Raw genomic sequence first — 21,679 nt, 5'->3', positions numbered from 1 at the left:
ATAGGATGCTATTCACTCTGTGTTTTTATACAGAACTGTTGGGTGTATTGCTTAGAACTGCACCACGTTTCACTGTAAGTGCTGCACAGGCGCACACAGTGACCGCCGTCGTTTCTTGTTGACCTACTGTCTGCCCATTTCCGAAATCTGACGGAGATTCACCGAGCAGCGACCCGGCCCCCCCCCCCCCCCCCCCCCTTCTCCGTGCTAGAGCGACTCTCCCCTCGGCTCCACTCCGAGGAGGAACCCGGTGCCCCCGGCTGATCGTTTCCAATTACGTTACCCCAAGATGGAGGTCTGCAGATGGCACTGCTAGCGTCTACCAGTCACCCCAACCGTCCGTGTGTCTTTAATGACGCCTTTGTCAGGACAGAAGTGATTTGGTGCCATCTTTTTTGTCGGTTTTTGGAGGATTTGACGTTACTCGGGAGATACTGAGCTCCGGGTTCGGGTTGTGGCAGCCATGAGCTCCGGGGAAGGAGCGGAGGAGACGACGAAGGACGCCAGCGACATATCGCCGTTCTTGAAGTCCGGTAAGCCCAAAAAAAATGTGTCTGGGAGGTCGGACAGAGCTTCACGGAGATCTGCCTCCTTTGGTCCAGCTACATGAGGGACATTGTTACCGTCCGTGTTGTCTGTTTTGTGAATCAGACAGCGAAGCATAGTGTAATGTAAAGCTTTAACCGATGGTTTTCATCACTGTTGACACAAACAAAGTGCACAGCAATAAGGAACAGCACGGCCGTGGAAATGTGTTTCATTAATGCATTTCTCTAACTACACCAGTCCATCCAGACTGTGTAGCCGGGCAACGTTAGCTAGTGCGCTAATAGTCCGAATTCCATCTTCGGACATGATCCTCTAGATTTGGTAGCTTCGCAATCTTTCCGTGCTCTTTTCTTCAAAATCGATGCTTGTGTGTTTTGATGTCTCCAAGGCAATATTTAAACTCACTTACCACTTGTGACAACGTATAAAAGCAAGATGTAGGATGTAGGTATGACTAATTAAACGTTAGGATAAGGAAGATAGGAACATAGGAACCGCGAATACATCTTGTCTAGCACACTCAAGCCCGACACAAAAAAAGAATCAAAGCGATCGGTGTATTAAAATAAACACACTATTTGATGGGCACATTGGATGCTTATTTGAGTCTGGATGTGGTGGGTGACAGTAGACCTTGATGAAACGAGAAAAGAAGCAGGTCAGGGCTGTCCGATAATGGACTCGGACAGTTACTAACTGGTGCTAACATTAGCTACAAATGCTAGGCTGTAAGCTAGTGGATCTGTCCTCTCGCTAACAAATGCTAGCCACTTTAGCACTGCTAGCTTGCCAGTGAGTTGACAAAGCTGCCGTGTATCTAAACAGCCTATTAGTGTATTGAGTAAAAAGAGAAATCATTTCTGTTTTACTTTATTGCACAATCCCTTTGAGTCGTTGTTTGTCGTTTTCTTTGCTGTCAAAAATTGCACAACCATGCAAGCTATGTAAACAATAACGTTACATGGCGTGGCACATATAGCCTGGGTGTGCACTGTACAGGAGAAGCTAGCTGTGTAACATACCTGCCTGGGCAGGTTTTTAAAAAAAACAATATCACGGTCTGCTGGTTGTGGCAAAACCACAGGGCAGTGACAATGATTTATTTACACGTAACTAAACTGCTGCTTGTAGACATGGGTGGATGCTGACCAGTTACATGTACATATTGCTAACATTAGCTAAGTAGGCTAATTTGTCAGCATGGACTGTGACTTGAAGTCCCAACCCGGGCCTGCACAGATTTCACAACAATGGCTCATAAACTGTGAATTTCATGGGCCCTGCTCTTGCAGAAACGTAAGATTATTGGTTTTATTTCACTCAGCAGAGGTTGCATAGTGAACCAATATACAGGTATATATTTTATCTGTTGTCATTTACACACCACTATTAATCAGTGTAAACAATTGTACAGGTGGCAGAAATATTTATGCTGCTTTTTTTAAGTGGCGTTTTGTGGGATACAGTAGAATGAAATGGTCTAATGCTGGCTAAATTCCTGTCTATTGTAGGTCTTTGACATGAAAAAGCTGGTCAGCCTGTGGGTTGCACATTGATATGCCAGATAACCCTCAGGCTCTGTGTAACTGACTGCAGGCAGTGAATTAGATACTGTCCCTGATATCATGTCTGTCAGCATTATCATCTAGCAGCCAATGTTAATTAATGCCTATATGTCCTTAAAACAAGCTTCTCTACCCACCAATGTTTGCTCGTGCATATGAAAGGTGGTACTTGTAGTCTGGAAGTTTAGACATGGCAACTGGACGTTTCACTACTCATCCATGTAGCTTCTGAAAGCCACATGGGTGATTAGTGAAAGATGTTGACCTAACAGTGAGGAAGTCCAGTTATCATGACTCAACTTCCAGATAACTTCACCAGGATGACTGAGAATCTTCACCGACACGTGGCATTTGTAGGTTAATTTGTTGTGATAGTATGTGCATAAGCGTTCTTCATATTAAGTTGTGTTTCACACAAGACGGTGTAAAGCACTGTGCAGTGTGTGTGCTGTTCATAAGCCAAACTACTGACTGTTCTAGTGTGCTGTCATGTGTACCATCATGGTGGTAAAATGGAGATTTCGAAGTACAGTTAGAGGGGTGTAAACAAGGACGAGAATGCAGAGTATTGACACGCAGCCTCTGGCTCCTGTGGTTTTGTGTCTAGCGAGATAATAAGCCACAGAGGGAAGTTCAGTATCCGTATTGAGCTGATCTGATGGCTTTCTCTTAGGGAAAGAGGCGAGTGGCATCCTGTAACTCACTTGCAATCACACTTTGAGAGTGTTTTGTTGATGCAGCACAGCTGCAGCCATTCCACTTCATTGTTAATCAGATCTGTTGCTAATTTGTTGTATAATTAAAATTTTTAGATATGCCTCATTTTCTTATTACCACAAGGCCATCTGCTGCAGTTTTAGTTTGTATCTTAGGAAATGGTGCTCTATTTACCAGTAGAGCATCTAAACCATATATTATCTTTATTTGTATGTTTCTGGGAAGCAGTGACACAGATAATTACTTTTTGTTGCTCTGAGCTCTTTCTAGTAGTGGTGGCTCTGCTACGGCTGAATGAATGTCTAAAAAGCTCTAACATACAAGAACACAATAGAGGATCTTGAAAAAACTTTTGATGGCAGTCACTGTCGTTGTAAAATCATAATAAAGTGATTTCTATGTTAACAGTGGTTGTCAAATAAATATTTAAATTTCAGGCCTATCTGTACTTGAAACATTCTCGGTTAGTAATGGGCAGAGATTAAAGTATTAGCACAATTCAAACACTATCCTTAACCTTTTTTTAACCTCAGATCTTAACTTACACTCAACAAGCTCTAACCTAGTTGATGTTGTTGTGATCTACAATTATACTTAAAGCTAAACCTTTTGCTGGAGCTTAACTACCAATAACTGACTATCGTTGCTATCAGCAGCTGCTTTCCTATGTGAAGATCCATCAGAAACATATCTTTTGCTTTCTAAAACACATTTCAAGCTATAGTTGGCACTGATTATGAGTGATGGTTGTGCTGCAGTCGTAAACAGCTAGTCTTTACGTTAACCATGACCCACATTTTCTCAGGTGGGATTGTTGCTCTGTGCTTCTAATGTTGGAAGTGTGCTGAGGTCACTGAGTGCAACAGGACAGTGACTGACAAGACCACCTACTGTCTGACATAATAATAACTTTGGGTAGATATTTAGTGTAAACATGACATTGGATTTGGCTAACAATTACTGTTCCATGTTCATTATCGTGCACACAGTGTGTAGTGAGTTGGTTTATTATGGATACTTATGAATTCTTCTAGCAGTCTTTTTTAGCTACTGTCTTTATGGCCTTTGTTTCACATTGTTCATAACCATCTCTGGCTCAAAAGCAGTTAAAAGTGCAACTTCCTTGTTTTAGGCTGTGAATCATCAGTAATCTTAGTAGTGAAACCTATACTAACTATGTATAGTTTACCACTTGCTTTTGTACAGTAAGCTGGGTAGAAGTTTTGAGTGTCATTTTCGAGCTCCCCGCCTCTTTGTTTTTCTTGTGAACTTCCTCCTCATAGATCTGGGAATCTTGTTCTGACATGCACAGGTTTGAGTGTCTTGCCACGGGCTATGCTTTTTCTCCCCTCCATCATCAGTGCTGTCCTCATCTCTTTTTCTGTCCTTTTCTGGCATTTGGTTTCTTTGTCTTTACCATGTCCTCCCTCTGCTTGTCTGCTGTCTGGGCTTTCATTCACCAATGTCTGTCTCATGTTTTCCTTCCTTACTCATTTTGGTTGCATCATGTTGAGCCTCTCCTTCCTGATGCAAAATGACAACTAATAAAAAAAAATTAAAACAACAAATCTTCCCCCCCTATCTCTCTCCCTTGTCTTCCAGACTGGAATCAATACCTAGGCCGGAGAGCTCTGAAATGGGGAGTTTTGTTGTGGCACGTTGTCAGTCATCATGTTACTCCACTCCAAACATATATTTGACTACTTTGATGACTAAGAGGCTGGTTTAGCGTTGATATTATTCACAGTGGGGAAAAAAGAAATGCAGTCTGCACTGCCAGGTCTTCATGAATGAATGTTTGGAGGCAGCAATGTGTCGTTCATAAGGTCAGACTGTATGTTTGAATGGGCATCACCGTGTATCGTGTATGTGTGTTTGCGTGAGAAATGAGTGAAACAGACAAGCAGGGAAGAGGGAGAAATCTGATCCAGAGCTTGCATTTATGACTCAGGCCCATTTACCCAGGATAAGGACTACACACACGCACATACACACACACGCACACATGCATGCACACTTTTTGAGACTAATGGATATTGATCCAGGAGATGGAGATTGATTGAGGTCCTCCAGGCTTAAAGCTGCCAAGTCAGACGCTGAGCAGAGGCCTAAAGCCTAATGCTATACAAAGCAGATTTCTTTTATCATCCCATGAAGTGGAAGTAAACAGGAGGATTGGTGCATCACAGATCAATACAAATGAATGAATGAAGGCTTGGTTTGCTGTCACTTCATTTGGCTCCTGTCTTGATTAGATAGATTTTGTTCTTACTTTGCACTTGGCAGAACATGTAATCACAGAAATAAAACATCAAAGCAAAACATGCTCCAAAAAATCTCGAAAGGCTTTAAAAATGCTGCTAAATACTGCAGCTTTAATATCTCCTATGATGACATCACCAAGATATCATTCATCAGAGTATTCAAAACTCCCTTTGTCACTCACAATACATAGAAAACAGCCGTTTTCACAGGCTGACGAGTGCTTCAGCTAAACTTTATATGTACGACGTATGAAGGGGTTCCTTTATATTTTTTACACATAAGTGAGATTAATGAAGTAAATTAACAGGTATCTAAAAAGTATGTTGTGATTCTTGAAAAACAACTTACAAGATAGTGGCATCTCTGTTTTTGTTCCTATATTATGAATGCACCTTGTCTGATGTGGCAGTTCAACATTGGTACATGTCAGTAGCTATGATTTATCCTTAGAGCTATAGATTAGAGTAGTTCCAAGTTGGGTTGTACAGATTTAAACGTGGCAGGAGGCAATGGGTTAAAGAAAGCCCTGGTATCAGATTGGTATTCAGTAGCAGGTATTCAATGAGAAAATAACAGCATTGTGCATCCTAGGCCAGTATGAACTGTATGACAGAATGTGGCTATTATATATTAAAATATCACTCATCCTTTCAGTTAGTTTAAATTCATCAGTATACATGCAGTTACTGTTTAAAGAATGAATGAACCGAGGTATACATTTTTTTGAAACTCGGGTTGAAGAAGGGTAAAGCTTTTGCACACTCAGGAGGTTTCAGTACAAAGGACTCTGCGGTAGGCAGAGCCTGTTCTCTCTCGATTGCTTTTCACACTTATTCACACAAGCACTTTCTCCAATTTGCCGTTCTCACTGACCACATCTCTGTCTCATCCATCCCGTCTTCTCCCTGTCTTTGTACTGTTAGGGTCAGAGCATACTACATTTACTGTTGCTTTTCCAGAAATGTCTCATTTTGTTTTTTTTTTTTTAGCTTAAGCACACATAGATATCAGGCACTACATGAACTTTTGAGTAACTGTGCTATTGTGCAAGAGAGAAAAGTGAACATAAAAAATGGAAGCCAGCTGGAGGGAAAGATTATGGTTATGAGATTTTAGCCTTTTATTTAGCCAGGCAGGTTCATTCAGGAGCAAATGGATGGCCGGGTAAAAAGCTTTTTAGATAGACCCGGAGATTAAGCTAAAACGTGGAAGGGAAAAAACACTCCTTCTACTCGAACTGTTCCCTTTATTGTGGCATTAAAAATGTGATGTTTCAGTTAGAAAGGCATTCATCTCTTAAAATGAAACGCATACAACCCTGAACACATGGTAACAAGACCAGCCTCACAGGCACTTGGAAACCACAAGTGGCACAGACTAAAAGTCCCATTGATATATGTGGGTGATGATAGAAATTTAAGGGGGTGCATCATTATATAAAATAGGTTGTTTTGGACATAAAAGTATTCCACATAATACAACTACCAGCCATCTGCTGAACCTACTATAACAGTATTATTTCTACGAAATATGTTTATGGAGAAAATTGGACAAACTGCTGAAAATATCAGTTGTTTTGCAAAGAGTAAATAATTTAAATTGCTCTAATTTTCCCATGAGTAGTTGAGTAAACACATTTTCTTTCTCATCCCTAATAACAGGTGCGGGTACATTAAAATTTAAAGGCAGATTACAACTAGCAGAGCAAGCCAAATCCCCTCAATCTGCTGTGAGGTCAGTTGGAGTGCGAGAATTATTTATTTATTTATTTATTTTAGTTGTTTGAAGTGTCATCCGTTGAAGGACATGGCAATATGATTGGTTCTGGTAAATCATTAGCATTCAAATACAGAGGACTGCCAAGGTCTCAGTTCGTCACGAGGAATGACACTTCAGATCAGGATTAGCTCGCCTAGCCTGTGAACAGAAAATGGTTGTTAGTGCTCAGAATGGGGGGAAAAAAACATCCAAGGTTATGTTTGACAGTGAGTCTTTAGAGGATCCACTATTACTCTAAATTATGTGACAGCAAATATGCCCACTTGCAAAGCTTAGTCTAAAAGTAGGCCAGATTCTAAAAAGTTATATTAACAACAAACAATTACAGTACTAACTGTTACTCCTGAACATCTAATCCCAGGTCAATGAGGAAAATGACAGCATTAGCTGACGCCAGCCTTGATCAGATTTGATTTTCTGATTAAATAGTGAATGTAACTCAAAAATTCACTCTCTTTTTAACGCTCTTTTGATTTCACTAAATTATGAGGAAAACATCTGGATTTCCAGCTGTTAAGCACTCCACTATGTTCACTGCCTGCTTGCTAACTTTGTCTGGGCAGACACAGGGTAGTATGCAATGGGTGTTTGAAGCTTTGACAGTGAACTAAAGCAAAAACGTTTGTCTGGAAAACCAAAAGATGGGGCTAAAAGATGCTAGAACTATGCATTGGCTGAGGGGAAAGTGTAACGTCAGGTGATGTTTTTTGGGTAATTCAACACTAACCCCAAAATATCACACATATGACCAGTGTAAGGACTGCTCACTGGGTTAGGTTTATTTTGGCAATAAAATATATACCGTCTATGCAGTGTGCAAATTCAAGATTTGCCTGCATAGTTTTAATCATTGTTCAGTGTGCTGTACAATTAATATTGTAATATGAGGTCAATTTCTTGTGATGACAGCAGGACAATAACAGTTTACTGGGTAAACCACAGTAGTTTTAATGGTTGGAATCAAACACACACAGGCTAAATGTGGAAATTTTAAGATGTCTTAAAAATTGATAAGCACCCTACAAATGCTGACCAGCAAGAAATCAGGTGGAAAATCTTGCTTCATGTAAATGAAGGTGATTCAGGGTTATTGATGTAAATGAAGAAATGACTGATGCAAATATAAGATTTGGGGGACTGCTATGGTAACAGACAAAGAAGGGAAAGAAGTCTTGGCCACACAGATTGGGGTCGCAGCAAAAATGGTCAGGAAAAACTGGCCCACATGCTTGGCTAGAATAAACACTGTCATTTTTCAATCAGAACATGGTGAGTGAAGCCAAAGACTGCCATGAAGTAAAATGAATGGCAGCACCGGAGTTGTTTGTAGCCCAAAGCATTTATGATGTCAATGTGAACTTTTAGGCGTCGCACAGTAACACAACCCTTAAACCAGAACAAAAACATCCAGATTGCATTTCAGAGGAAACAGCCTTCACTTCCCCGATAGTCAGATGGCTGTAAACAAGTTTTGTCTTTCTCTGGATGTGCTGTGCATGGCAATGTGAAGATTGGCCTGCAACTGTTTACCAATGAGGTTGGACAAGTTTGGGGTGTAAAGGGAACTGAATAATAATAATGTCTCTGTCCCTGTCTGTCACTTATTACAAAAATGCATTTAATAAGCAGCGGCAATGCAGCAGAAATGTGAGAATACAATATTTTGAGACCAGTATGTTATTAATATAGTGAGCAGATTGCAGGTCATCATAGAGAAGGTATAGAGTGTGTGGGAAAGCAGACTGGTCAAGGACTGTTTTAACAACAAATCTGCTTCCATTAACAGGACTATATAATTGACATGCTTGAGAGCAGAGCTTAGTGGCAGCAGTACAAGTCTGTGTCCCTGTTTGTGTTTGGTGGCGTGATGTTGTCAGCTCTAACAGCGCTAGGCATGTCAGAGGTGCGAGTTCATTGGATTACAAACACTGAACTAATCTAATCTAGTGTTTAGTCTGTGGGATTACTGCGTGTGTGTGTTTTCATATGTAGGTGTAAAGATGTAGAGAGTGAAGCAGGAGGTGGATTTGCCAGAATGTGGTTTACCAATACCTTTTTGATACTTGCTTTGGGAATTCTTCAGGAACATGTTAACCAAGTGTAATTGTTGTCTTTTTTTTAACCAGACATCTCAAAACAGTTCCTGTACCAGTTCCAGCATCACAAATGTCAGATTTTGTCATATGTCATACTCTATAGCAGCTGGACTGCAAGTTGAACAAAATAGGACATTTAAGTGAAGTAAAGTTATTTTCAGATCTGAGGAACAAAGAATTAATTTATCATGAAAATTTGGTTTATCAGATTTATATATATATATATATATATATATATATATATATATATATATATATATATATATATATATATATATACTATTCTATTTAGTGCAGAGACATGCAAGTGTTACTGATGTTCTATTTTGTATACTGTTATTAAGTCTAGCACATTTGGGTATTTGCTAAATACTGTAGTCTAACACTGTACTTTACCGTAGGTGAATTTTAGGTGCAGTTTTTTTTATAATGCGAAGGATCCTAAATTAGTTGTAAACATTGGTCCCCACAGGCGTCACAGGAAACCTGCAGAGGAAGTAAGTGCTTGTGGACAAACTGTAGCCAGACTGCAATCTCAGAGCTATATAGAAGATGCAGAGTGCGTAGTGAATAATACTTCTCATGTAGTGATTCACTAAGTCTTACAGCCAAGAGTGGTCTCTGTCGCAGACAGGGTCTCCCGCCAATGCAACAAGTTGAATCAGCTGAAAAGCGGCTGACTGGGTCCAACTAGAGCCAACAGTGCACCCTGAAAACGACCCCACTTCACACATAGACCTCTTGAACACCTGAAACCACAGTGATGTCATTGCCTCCTGCCACGTTTTCAGTGAGACAAAACAAACCCACGTTGCATGCTGCGCTTGGGAGACTGTTGCTAACATTGGTTGATGCTGGACAGTAGTTCATCCTTCATTGGGAAATATTTTTCAAAGTGTGGTAATCAGTCCTCGTTTTAAATATAATTAACATTTACTGATACTAACAAGTCTATTTTAACTAGTCTAAAAAGCTGCAGAAATCTAATCATGCATTCCAACTTTTGGTTCTGCTGCAAGAAAAAGTATGTGAACCCTTCTTTATCGTAGGTCTTCTGAGAGCTCTCTCTTCTGTGAGGCATGGTTCACATCAGGCAGTGCTTTTTGAAACCAGTAAACCCAAAACTGGTGTGTGTTTTTAAAGGGCAGGACAGCTTTCAGCAACACATCCAATATCATCACACTTATTGAAGATAGATATTTTTTCTACAAGAATTGCACCACTCTGCAGTATAAATACATGTTTTAGTCCATTTTTTGTATCCATCATAAAAGATCAGACTGACAACAACAGCTACCACAAGTTGAATCGGCTAAAAAGTCTAACCTGTGTTATGTCTTTACTAGCAGGCCTATGTAAACCAGGTCGGTGCCTGACCTGTGCTAGCTGTGAGCTCTTTCCACTCACACAGACACAGGTTACCACCCAGACAGGGAGTAGATAAGAACACAGGCTGATTCGAGCTAATAGTGATGGTCGGTTTCTGTGATCTTCAGTTCAGGAGTAGATCACACAATACATTCAGAGGCATTAAACCAAAGTTTTACTGTGGCACAAGTTCTACTTAGAAAAGTAAGCCAGAATAAAAAAGCAGAAGTTTGCTAATGTCGCAACAAGCTGTCAATCAAAATACTTGTGAATCAGGTCAAGCAGAACAAAATATTCTTTTTATACACACTCACTTTAAGACTATGTAATTAGAAGTGAATTACTGAACGACAATTGCCCTTTGCTACCACTGTTCTACCCTCCTGGATAGAAGTTATTTAAAAATATATTATTATTATCTCAAATATAGTTTACTAGACCATTAGCCAGGGAACTGAGGGGTTAGGTTGTTTGTCAGGTGTTTAAATTAAATAGTTTTTGGCTTGTGTAAACTCCTCTCTTCATAACAACACGCATAGAGTGTATACACACACACACACACACAAATTCACACACATATGCAAACCTCTCGCCTCTCTGTGTGTTTATAAAAAGGAGCTTGTCCCACTTTTTCTCTTCATCTGCCGTGCTCTCGTTCTGTAATTTCTCCGGCGTGCTAACTAATTGGTGTGAGCTCGGGGAAAATTTGCCGCCCCGCTGCTGCCTTCTCAAAACAAGCTGGAACGAGAGAGGGAAAAGAATCGAGGGGGCAAAGAGAAAAATGAAGAGAAGACGGAAAAGAATGAGAAGACAGGAGGTAGGTTGGAGTGGAGCAGGAGGAGAGCGCAGGTTGCTAGAGGTCGTGAAACCATGTGTGCAGATAATAATTTTTACGCATTCTTGTAAGAGGAGCATAAACAATAAGCCTTGGAGTGAGTGAATGATTTCATTGTCCTGCTAGAGGAAAATGAGGAAGTCTTAGTGCAGGTGGAAGAGAAAGGAGTGGAGGAGTTGGGGAAATTCAAAGACTGGGAGAGAGTGAGACCTGAGAAAGAGAAAGTGTGGTTGCGAGTGCCAAGCTATGGTAACACAGATTCTACAAGTTAATGAAAGAGGTCAGTAAAACAATAGAATCGGCTTGCAATTGATTAGGATCAGTGTGAATGATTTGCCAGAATGGTCCTTGCTCCTATTTTGAGAGTAAAAAGGCACAGAGAGAGAGAGAGAGAGAGAGAGAGAGAGAGAGAGAGAGAGAGGCTGAACCAAACTAGGACAAGTCCTGAAAGACCATTGTACTCCTTTTTTCTTTGGGTCTCCAGTGCATTCAAAACTGCTATCTCACTGTTGCCCTCCCCATCTTCCTCACTTTCTTGTTCTTCCTCTTGCTCTGGCTACTTTTAACCCCCTCCCTTTTTACTGCCATGCTAAGGGCCAATAACTGAGAGGAATTGATCCACAGTAAACATCACAGTCAGTGGCCTTTTGTGTATTAAAAGCAAAGGATACAGAGTGCTGAGATCCTTGAGAGGGTCCCAGAGGTCCCCAGGCAAACACTTTAAAGCAATGCCCTTTAGTCTCAATCTTTGGGAGAAGAGCCTGGTTTTCCATCATGGCTACAGAATCTAATAGGACTATTTTTCCCAGGTGAGAGCAGATAACATGGTTGGATAGAAAAATGTCAGTCATGAGCATCAGACTGGACCTGTGTTGGTTTAATGACTAAACGGTTTCAAATTTAATGTTCATCTATCATTGCTTTTGATTATATATTGATTTATTATCTATCGTTAAGTGATACTTGGATGATGTACAAGTTATTGTGTGTGTAATGTTTCAACTTTGTTTGGAATGAAGATGATCCGGCTGCACGCTTGATACTTTCGGCTTTGCATATTTGAGCTTTGAGCGAATTTTAAAAATAATAATAATGTTCCATGTGGTTTTCACCACAATCGTGATGAAGACATTGTGCATGTGTTATTTGGTATACTCACAAGATTGGATACTATTATCACTATTGTGAACAGGGTTTTTCCACTTGTGTCACGCTTGTGGGGTAACTGGTCCTAAAATCACAATTAACATGATCAAACCACATCAGGATGTATGTATTGTATTAGAATCATTTTTATGCAGATAAAATATCTGCAGTGCTAAAGACTGAGACGGACACTACTTTTATATTGTAATTAGCAAACAAACAATATTTAATATGGATTGGTGACATTCATCCAGTAAAGGATCTGCTAATCAGTATCAGTAATCGAGCTCCAGCGTATCAGATAGTTGCATGATCTCTGTTATGAAAGCTGCACAAAAATCTGCAGAAACTGATGGCATTGTTCTGAACACGTTGTCAGGCTAACTGTAACTTATCTCTAGGAAGTGCAGTCCATAAATACCACAGTAGTGAGTATTTGGTTCTGAAAGAAGATAACAAAAACACAAAACTCTTTCATTATCTCTTTGAGTTGAGTATTGCATACTGCTTCACAAGTTTCAGTCTGGATATCTCACCACCTACACCAAGCAACAAAGATCCTCTCCGATCCCTTAGGTAATCTCTTGTTAAATTTGTTGTCCATGTTGACTTTTAAATGCTCGCTAAACCCCTACAGCAATATTTACCACTACGCTCTCCACGACGGATTTGACAGAAGGGGTATTACTCATTGTTTTGCACCTCACACCTCATTTCAGTCAGTGTGAGGCAGACAATAGGTATTTTTAAATGAAAGGGGGTCTTTCCTTTTTGGTGTGAGTCAAGCCATGACTGTGCCTGACGAGAAGGGGAAGGCAGGGGCCCACAGAAAGGGTGATCTTGTGTTAATGTGGGCTCAGAGACAGAAACAGTGTGTGTTGGGACGAGAGAGAGCTGTCTGTGGAACTGAGCTGGGTTCAGGATACAGTATAGGCAGTGTTCAACACAAGCTGAGGTCTGGGTGAGTTCACTGTATCAGACTGTTTGCATGTTTTAGAGAAAGGAGAGCTTGGGTGTTTTATGAGATTGGACCGTTGCTCTGACGTTTTCTCAACTGTGTGTGTGTGTGTGTGTGTGTGTGTGTGTGTGTGTGTGTGTGTGTGTGTGTGTGTGTGTGTGTGTGTGTGTGTGTGTGTGTGTGTGTGTGTGAGTGACTTGTTTAACATTAACCAAACAACCCATATTTTGGTGGCGAGACTATACTACTATATTATACTACTATGCTTTTTATCAAAGCTGGCTGTGTGTGTGTGTGTGTGCGTGCGTGTGTGTGGTTGGATTAACCTACTGTTTCAACAGCCAGATGTCAGAGGAAAAAACCTCCATTCATAACTACATGTGTGTGTCTCTATGTACACATGCAGTATATTGTGTTTTCTTCTTTTTATACATGTGTTTGACTCCTGGCATTGCTGCAGGTCTTATTGTTTAGATAGCGATAAGACGTGGGCAATCACCACTGTAGTCTGTTATTACATTGTCGAATACTGTGGCTTAAGTGGACATCTTTGGCATTACAAATATGTGAGGTATGTGGCTGCTTGGTCCTTCTCTTGCCTTCTCTTTCCCCTGCTTTTCCCCTTCATCCCATTCATTCTCTGTGAAGTTCTCCCAGGTACACGGCTTTGGAGAAAATTCCCTTGAGATCTTGGTGCCTTTTTTGATTGCTTAACTCAACTTTCCCATGCCGTGTTTATGAGCTTCTCACTATGAACACGAGCCCCTGTGGCACTGGCAGTCGTTGCTAGCAAGTTTGCTCATGCATAGTTTTGTGTGAATTGTGCTGCTATATGTTCATTAATGGAAATTGCCACTAGCAAAATGTCGCACAGCTGTTTAGTAAGATAGTTTGTCTTTTAACACAGAGGAAGAGAGTCAGTTGTCATGTAACTAATTCGATTATATCACAAAGGCAGACTATTATGAGGTCTTGAACCTGGCCGCAGATAACCTTCCTATTTGTGGTGTAGAGCAGCCCTAATATCAAGTTAATGTTATATCAGATTTATTGTTTTAAGTTTTTATGTTGTACATAGAGTTTACATTAACGGAGCAGATTCAAGAGGGGTATAAGAAAATATTCCTTCATGTTCAAAAAAACAAAACAAAAGAAAAACAAATATTAATATAAATATACTCTGGGAACATTTTCAGTTTTGTTCTGTGTTTAAGTTCTTTATTCCACTGTAAAACCTGCTTGATTTTCTTTACACCAATTTAGGATTGTACCTTGTTGATCCTTTTGTCTACTCTTTATGGGTTTTGTTTGCCGTGTTTATAACCTTTTTTGTCATATGCCACATTGCCTTTTTTACTAATAATAAATTGTACAGATAATGTTGCTTTCTAAACCCCTAACAAACAGGACTGTAACATTTGTCCCTATCAGCGTTAAACTCTTATTTCATTTGATAAATGCAACCTGTTGACATCTTGAGTGGATGTTTTTCCTATAAGCCCAACATGACATGAATTTGGCAGAAGTTGGACCACTGTTGTGTGTCTGATCGAAAGAGCAAGCATGTGAGCAAGATACTCCATGTAATCTGATAGTCACTTGAAAAGCAGGTTTCACAGCTGTTTTAATTCAAATTTTTGTAAGAGTGACTGAAGAAATTAACTTAATTGTGACTCCGTCATGCTAATGTCAGAATATCTTTATGCCAAAACAGAATCATCAGTTTGGGATTTTTAATAAATCTTTCTATGTGTTCTGCACTTACTACATAACATATTAAACAGTATCCTATTACTTATTATTAGATACTTGACACTGCCGATCCTATCTTCATTACAACCACCAACTTCTCTGTATCTTAATGCATCGCTTTGTAAGGTTAAACAGGAAGGAGTAAGCCTGAGTCAGACATAGTCAGGGAGCATGTGTCACTGAGTCAGCCATTCGACTGGCCAGCCTGTTTACATTCTGACAGCACATGACAGTGACCGTATCTTCCCCTCAGTTGCAGCAGCGGCGGCAGCCTCTCACACACACAGGCTATAGGCTGGATCAATGGGCCGATTGTTGCATGGGCTGAGAAGCCAGTGGGCCTTGGTCATGAGTTATAGGTTGCTGAAAACATGACCCCTGCATCCACTGCTTGAGTGTAAGCAGAACATGCTGTTCACAAATGATCTGTCAGTTACACAGAACTGTAATTAAACTGTTGGGTTAGCCAACATGTCATTAGTAGTTTATAGTATTATATTATTAGTTTTCCTTTCATCCTTGTGTCCATTTGTTCCTTTAGCTGTTGTTATAATTTCAATGAGAATAAAGGACATTTATTCTTCATTTCTAATATAACTAATTGCTTTTTTTTCTCATTTGTGTGCCTGCAGATGGATCCCTCCCTAAAGAGTCGAAAGGAGATGTATCCAGTCAGATAGCAGGTAAAACAATGTGTGTTTATATGTGTGGAAATCCTATAACATTGTGTATTTTATTATATTATCATATTAGAGCTGGTTGCACATTAATATTTCAGTGTGAGGTCATTGGCACAATCATTTCTAACTATCACATTTACTTAACTTCTCTTCCTGCCTCACTCTCCTCAAACTTACAATGTTCACCAATTGTGTCCGTAGCACCTGTCTGCGTAGTAACAGCGAGGACCTTTTTAGATGAGATATATAACTTAATTTGACGTTTTACCTTTCACATTCCTTTTGCTTTCTTCCTCAGTTAGTCTCTCAGTTTGCTTTCCCACATCAAACAGTGAGAAGGAAGGTTTATGCCTCATGGATTAAGCTTTCCATTTTAAAATAAAGGGGCACACAAATTTTTGACCTGTAACAGGTTTGATTTAAATGTATCAACAATATCGGCTGTAGTAAATAAAAAATCACTCAAACCCTAGATATAAAGGAGGACACTGAATTGGCAGGTTGCTCCAGAGCCCCAGGGTCTTGATAGAGACAGCTCCAGTGCCTGCAGAAAAAGGCTATGAAAACATGAATACAGTTATATCAAGATGATGCTTGGCTTTACTGTTACTGTTTAAAGCTGTTGGGTAAAGCAGACAGTGTTTTCTTTCAAGCTTCCTGGTGCTTGCCACTTATCATTTCCTGGTAAAGAGGAGGTTACAATATTAGGCATGTCCAAGATGATGGCCAAGCCTTATTAACCACTGGTCTGACTGGGTGGCTGAAGAGTGGGGGATGGAGGGGGTGCAGCAGTGATGTTATGTAATAACATTAATGCCGCTGGACCTTGACCTGGACCTTGTGCTGAAGAGTGCTTTGCAAGGAGTGTGTGTGTGTGTGTGTGTGTGTGTGTGTGTGTGTGTGTGTGTGTGTGTGTGTGTGTGTGTGTGTGTGTGTGTGTGTGGTTGTGTATTTCCATCATCATCATTTCTCATGCTACTTTTTTCTTTTCCTGTCTCCCCTGTAGAGTAGTACTCCAATATATCTGAATTGAATTTGTGTGAATCTTCAGTCAGCTGCATTCTACAACCTGGAATTTCATGCTAGCTAGTCTATTTGTTCAGACTGGAATATAGGTATAGTTACGTTATCTCTGTCTTGTCACAATCGACAGAATGAGATCGGGTGACACTAAAAGACCCAGACAAATGAACTCCTGGCACTTATAACAAGCTGCCTTTTCTTTCAGTCTCTCTGACTTTTTTTAGACCTCCCTCTCCCCTCCTCCCCTGCTGTGTTTGGGTCGCTGGGGTAACCCTGGCCTGTTTCTCGCTCAGTTAGCCTACCCTGCTATTAGAGGTCTGGATAGATGGAGAGAACAGAAAGAGGCGGAGGTAAAGGAAAGATGGCGCTTCTACTCTTGCTCTCTCTTCCAGACCAGAACTCCGCTTTGGGGACAAAAAGAGGAAAATGGAAGGACGCAGAGAGTCTGAGTAGACTGGAAACAAACACAGAGACTGCACTGTTCGATCGCTTAGTGTTTCTACATAATGATACCCCCTTCTCATCAACAAGGCCTGATTTTCAATGCAGCATGAAATTGGTGCTACACAGATATATCTTTTAAAAATGTCTTCGTTTACTTGAATTGGAAACAATACCCATGTTTTTGAGAAGGATTCTACTCAAGCTCAGCTCGTCGTATGAGTACAAATATGGATTCATTGCTCAATCACCAGATGAAACAGTAGACTCTAATTACTTGTTCTTAGGTGGTAACCTGTTACCCATTTGTGTGTGTGTGTGTGTGTGTGTGTGTGTGTGTACAGTAGCATATTCGGTGCCAGCTGCACCTACAGTAGGTGCATTGTTAGAGTAGCACAGCTGGGTCTCAAAAGAACAGCCAATCAGATCAGATCTTGTTATTTCTTCATTGTCAAGAAGGGTAATGCCCTCTTGCAGCAGCCAATCAGAACTGCTGCTGTAAGTCACAGAGTGCCACCTATCTGAAGTGAAATAGGCTGATGGCCAACAGACAGAAGATGAATAAGACAGTGTTACACTCTGTGTAATAACACCTCAAAGCTGACAGTTGTTTGTAAAGAGATTAGAGATTAATATGCAGGGTTAATTTTATGAGAAGGATGATGAGTCCATTGGTGAGCGAGAGAAGGAAACAATGACAGACAAAGAAAGTGAAAGTAAGGCCTACCCTGTTTTTAAAAAATAAGTACAAATTTAATGGTAAATCTGCCGCCACTATCATTAGCTCACAGTCAACTGACTGAGCATTGAGCCAGGTAAAGACTTTCATAGACCCATCACCAGTGAAGATATTTCTTACCATATAATATAGTAGTTTCCATAGCAAAGATTTGTTTTAGAAAAGGAAATGCCTTCCAAATAAGCTTTACACCATGGGAAGCATAAAACATGTTCATGCATAGCGAGTGAAATCGAAGTGTTTTTTCGAAGTGTCAAATTCAAATCGTTCTATTTCCCACAGTGAAACAGCATAGGGTTCATGAATAAAATAAGCATGCGATCAAATAAAACTACGCCAAGTCTATCAGCACTGATGTGGGCTATCCAGGATTAAATTTTCCTTAACCAGGCTTTTTACAGTGTGATCAGGATATAGGTCAGGGGTCCAGGTCACACATGCCCTATTCCAATCCACTCCCTCAATGAATTCCTGCCATTCCCACACATCCCTCAGCAAGGAATTTCTGGCACACAGTGAACGTGGGAAGTCCACAACTATGCAGGAATACACACACATGTGCATGGTTCTGGTTTCTCTTGACCCGTACAGCTGGTTTGGAACCAGTGTGTCCAAGTCAGCTGCGGGTAAGCCAATATGAGGTTACTCCTGTGTGTAACTGTTGTTTAATCAGATAAGGAAGATGCTGTGTGTGTCTGTGTGTTTGTGTGTCTGTGTGTTTGTGTGTGTGTGTTGTGTGTGTGTGTGTGTGTGTCTCAGTACATTCTTTTTGTGTTATGTAAGCAACTTCCCTCTCCCTCCTCTGACTAACTGTACCGCTCTTCCCATCTGTTAGGGTCCAGGCAGCTGTTGCATTCTCTCTCTATATATTTTTTTAAAGCACAGGAACCAGACCCAATGCGCCCCTCCCTGAAGTATTTGTCATAATATCTCTGGGGCTGATTTGCAGTGGTGCTGTTGACTAAACTGCTTTGTTGCATCAGCCAGTCTAATGCCCACTTGACCTCTTAAAGGCCCCTACAAGTCTCAAGCCACTGTGGCGTGTGCTGTGTGTTGACATATTCTAACACACACAACCCACTAACAGTCCTGATCTAAAATAAGCACTGACTATGTAGTTGTAGTCTCCATACAGAAAAGCACGATGGACATTTCTGGCATTTCCCTCTCATCCCTTGCCCCTTCTCAGTGAGGGGTGTAGCCGAATCAGATGTTGCTGTGTTTCACCACTACCCGCCTCATACAGGACCAGTGACCTGTACTGAGACTCACTTTGTTCATATCTAGTGCATTTTTAATAAATGGGATAAATGAGCTCCCTGCTAAGAACTGTTCAACTCAGCTTTTGGAGAGTAAACTCTTCTTGGGAAGATGTCAGTTTTTCTGAATTCAGACATCATGGACAAGGTAATAACCTCCTCAGCTGTTGCTAATGTCTTGCTGATTATAAATAAAACATGAAATATCACTCACATTTCATATTTATATACAGTATGTCAGAGAGTTAAACATGAGCTTTCTGTTTACTTGCATTAATTTGCCCGGAATCTACATATTTATTGTCTACATTGTCACTAAACATGTGTGAAATATAACTGTCTTTAGAGACACAGAGAAGATGTTGTTGAAGCTTTTTTATTTAATTTCAGTCTCCCAACATCATCAATATTGAAAACACACACACATCAGTGCTTTCGTTTGAAGCACATGTCACATTATCATCTATTTTGTGATTGCTTCTTTATTGCATTAAGAAAAGTAAATTGTTTTATTCACTCCTCTGTGCCTTATGAAGAGCAAATTAGGCTTTGAGATATAGCATCTAAATCTTTTTTTGATTAAAGAAAGATTTTTTTAATGAACAGAGCACAATGATGTATAATGTATAATAATTTCATAAAAATCTATTTCTAAGCCAGTTATTCTAATATAATATAAAAATGATATGATGTTCTTTTCTTAAGCTATCACAAGCTGTTTTCGTTTATGCACTCAGGACACTGCCTAGAGAATCAGGTACAAGCGTCTGTGCAAGATGTGTTCTCACTTGGGGCAAATAGTCAGTTTGGGAAGAGCGTGCAGGAGGCATGACGTGACACAGAGAGACAGAATGTACACTGCAGAAATCAACTTTGTTTTGCTTACAGTGCATCAAAGTAGAGCCTGTCAAATGATCCGAAATTACATATTATATATATCTTGTATAAATTGTCCAGTCATGTTTGGAACTTATATTCAGTTTATAAGATATTTTATCACAATTTTGAGGGAACTGTGTGAGAAATGCACTATATTCCTATAATAACAGACCTTTAGAAACAAAGGTGAGTACAATAAAGACAGTTGTATCTCTTATGCACCTAAACAAAAATACAGTACTATTATATTCACTCTATAACCGTAGCATATCATCACATATTTGGGGTGGCAGTAAGTCAAGAGGTGGAGTGAGTCGGCTGCTAATTGCAAGGATAATGGTTTAATTTTTAGCTCGTCTGGCCCTTGTGTTGAATCGTCATTGTACACTGAACCCCAACTTGCTCATGGTGCCAAATGACTAAATGTAAAATCTAAACATTTGTGTGAAAAAGTGACATTTTAGCTTTTATGCTGTATTTGGGGTATATTTGCAGAACATGCATATAGATGTGTAACTGTCCATTAAAACCATAATCTAATACTGTTAATACCTCCAGTAGAGTGAAAGCAGTCAACCAAAAACTATGATGTCTGTTTGATTTTATATCTCGCTCCTGCTCAAGTCTCCTTATCATTCTAAGCATCTTCTCAGGGCACATAAACGCAGTGCAGGCATATTATAATTATTGCCCCTCCTACACATTGAGGATTACCTCCAGCTACTTGCCTTTCTAAAAGACAGGCAGATTAGCAGCTCACCTAATGCCACTTGAGGTGCACACTGACACAGTCCACAGTGACATAGTCTAGCCTGATGTGTTGTGTTTCTGCTTGGAAACGTTTGCACCGTTTTTTCCATATGGATGTGTAGACAACACCAACACTGGCGGTTTTGGTTGTCTGCTGGATTGGAATATCTCCCCTCAGGAATCCCAGGATTAGCCTTAGTTGCTGCGCCTCTGCCCACAGTGGATTGGGATCCTTTCAGCACATCGGCCAGTCAGTCTATTATTAACTGATGGTAGCAGCAGCCTACAATTCTCTTTCAGCAAGCAAGGCCGATTCCACAACAATTTATGGATTTCTTATGGGAGAATTATCAAGCATGACTTGCTGGGCAACCAATCACAAGTGGCGGTACGCTCAGACTGGCTTCACCCTCATCCCACTGGCAGGTACAATGCCTCGTCTAGGGAAGTGTGGCAATTTTAGATCCACCATGAAGTCACTCTCACTCTCCTTCTGTCCCTCGCTACTGTCTGCTTTATTCCCCCCAACCTTTTTCACACATGTCACGCTTTTTTCCCTCAATGTAGTTATGACGATGACACGTCTCATTATGTCACAAAAACATAATTTTTATAGCTCCCGTTTCCTTTTGCTTTTCTTTTCTTTTTTGCACCATTCATCCAGAAAACACTCCTTGTCTTCGCTTGTGTGTGTGTGTGTGCGTGTAACAAGGGTGGGTGTCACCTGGCCACTCTATATTTAGTTGCTGTGCCACTTTCTCCAGTCCCACCACAGCACTGCAGAGCACAGTGATGTATCTGTGCATTTAGCTTAACTTTTGTATTTGGTAAACAAATTCACACAGATCAACATCTCTGGAGCTGGTACCAAACTATGA

At 40.3% G+C, this 21,679-nt stretch overlaps 1 protein-coding gene across 6 annotated transcripts in view; it reads left to right on the top strand.

The window, feature by feature from the left end:
* Positions 1-208: 208 nt before the first annotated feature.
* LOC113154898 (triple functional domain protein) overlaps positions 209-21,679 on the top strand; it is a 65,693-nt gene continuing 44,222 nt past the window's right edge. For 4 of the 6 annotated variants that reach the window (XM_026349329.1, XM_026349327.1, XM_026349326.1 and 1 more), the window contains exons 1-2: positions 210-533; positions 15,663-15,713. In XM_026349329.1, the coding sequence (XP_026205114.1) occupies positions 464-533; positions 15,663-15,713 (121 nt within the window). In that variant the 5' untranslated portion in view covers positions 210-463. Of the gene's footprint in view, positions 534-12,868; positions 12,897-15,662; positions 15,714-21,679 lie in introns of those variants that run through there. The other 2 variants (XM_026349330.1, XM_026349332.1) reach the window with 2 other exon arrangements.

The sequence above is a fragment of the Anabas testudineus genome, chromosome 11, assembly GCF_900324465.2.
Source record: "Anabas testudineus chromosome 11, fAnaTes1.2, whole genome shotgun sequence".
NCBI lineage: Eukaryota > Metazoa > Chordata > Actinopteri > Anabantiformes > Anabantidae > Anabas > Anabas testudineus.
The sequence above is the reverse complement of the archived record's forward strand: the minus strand, read 5'-3'. Positions and strand labels throughout refer to the sequence as shown.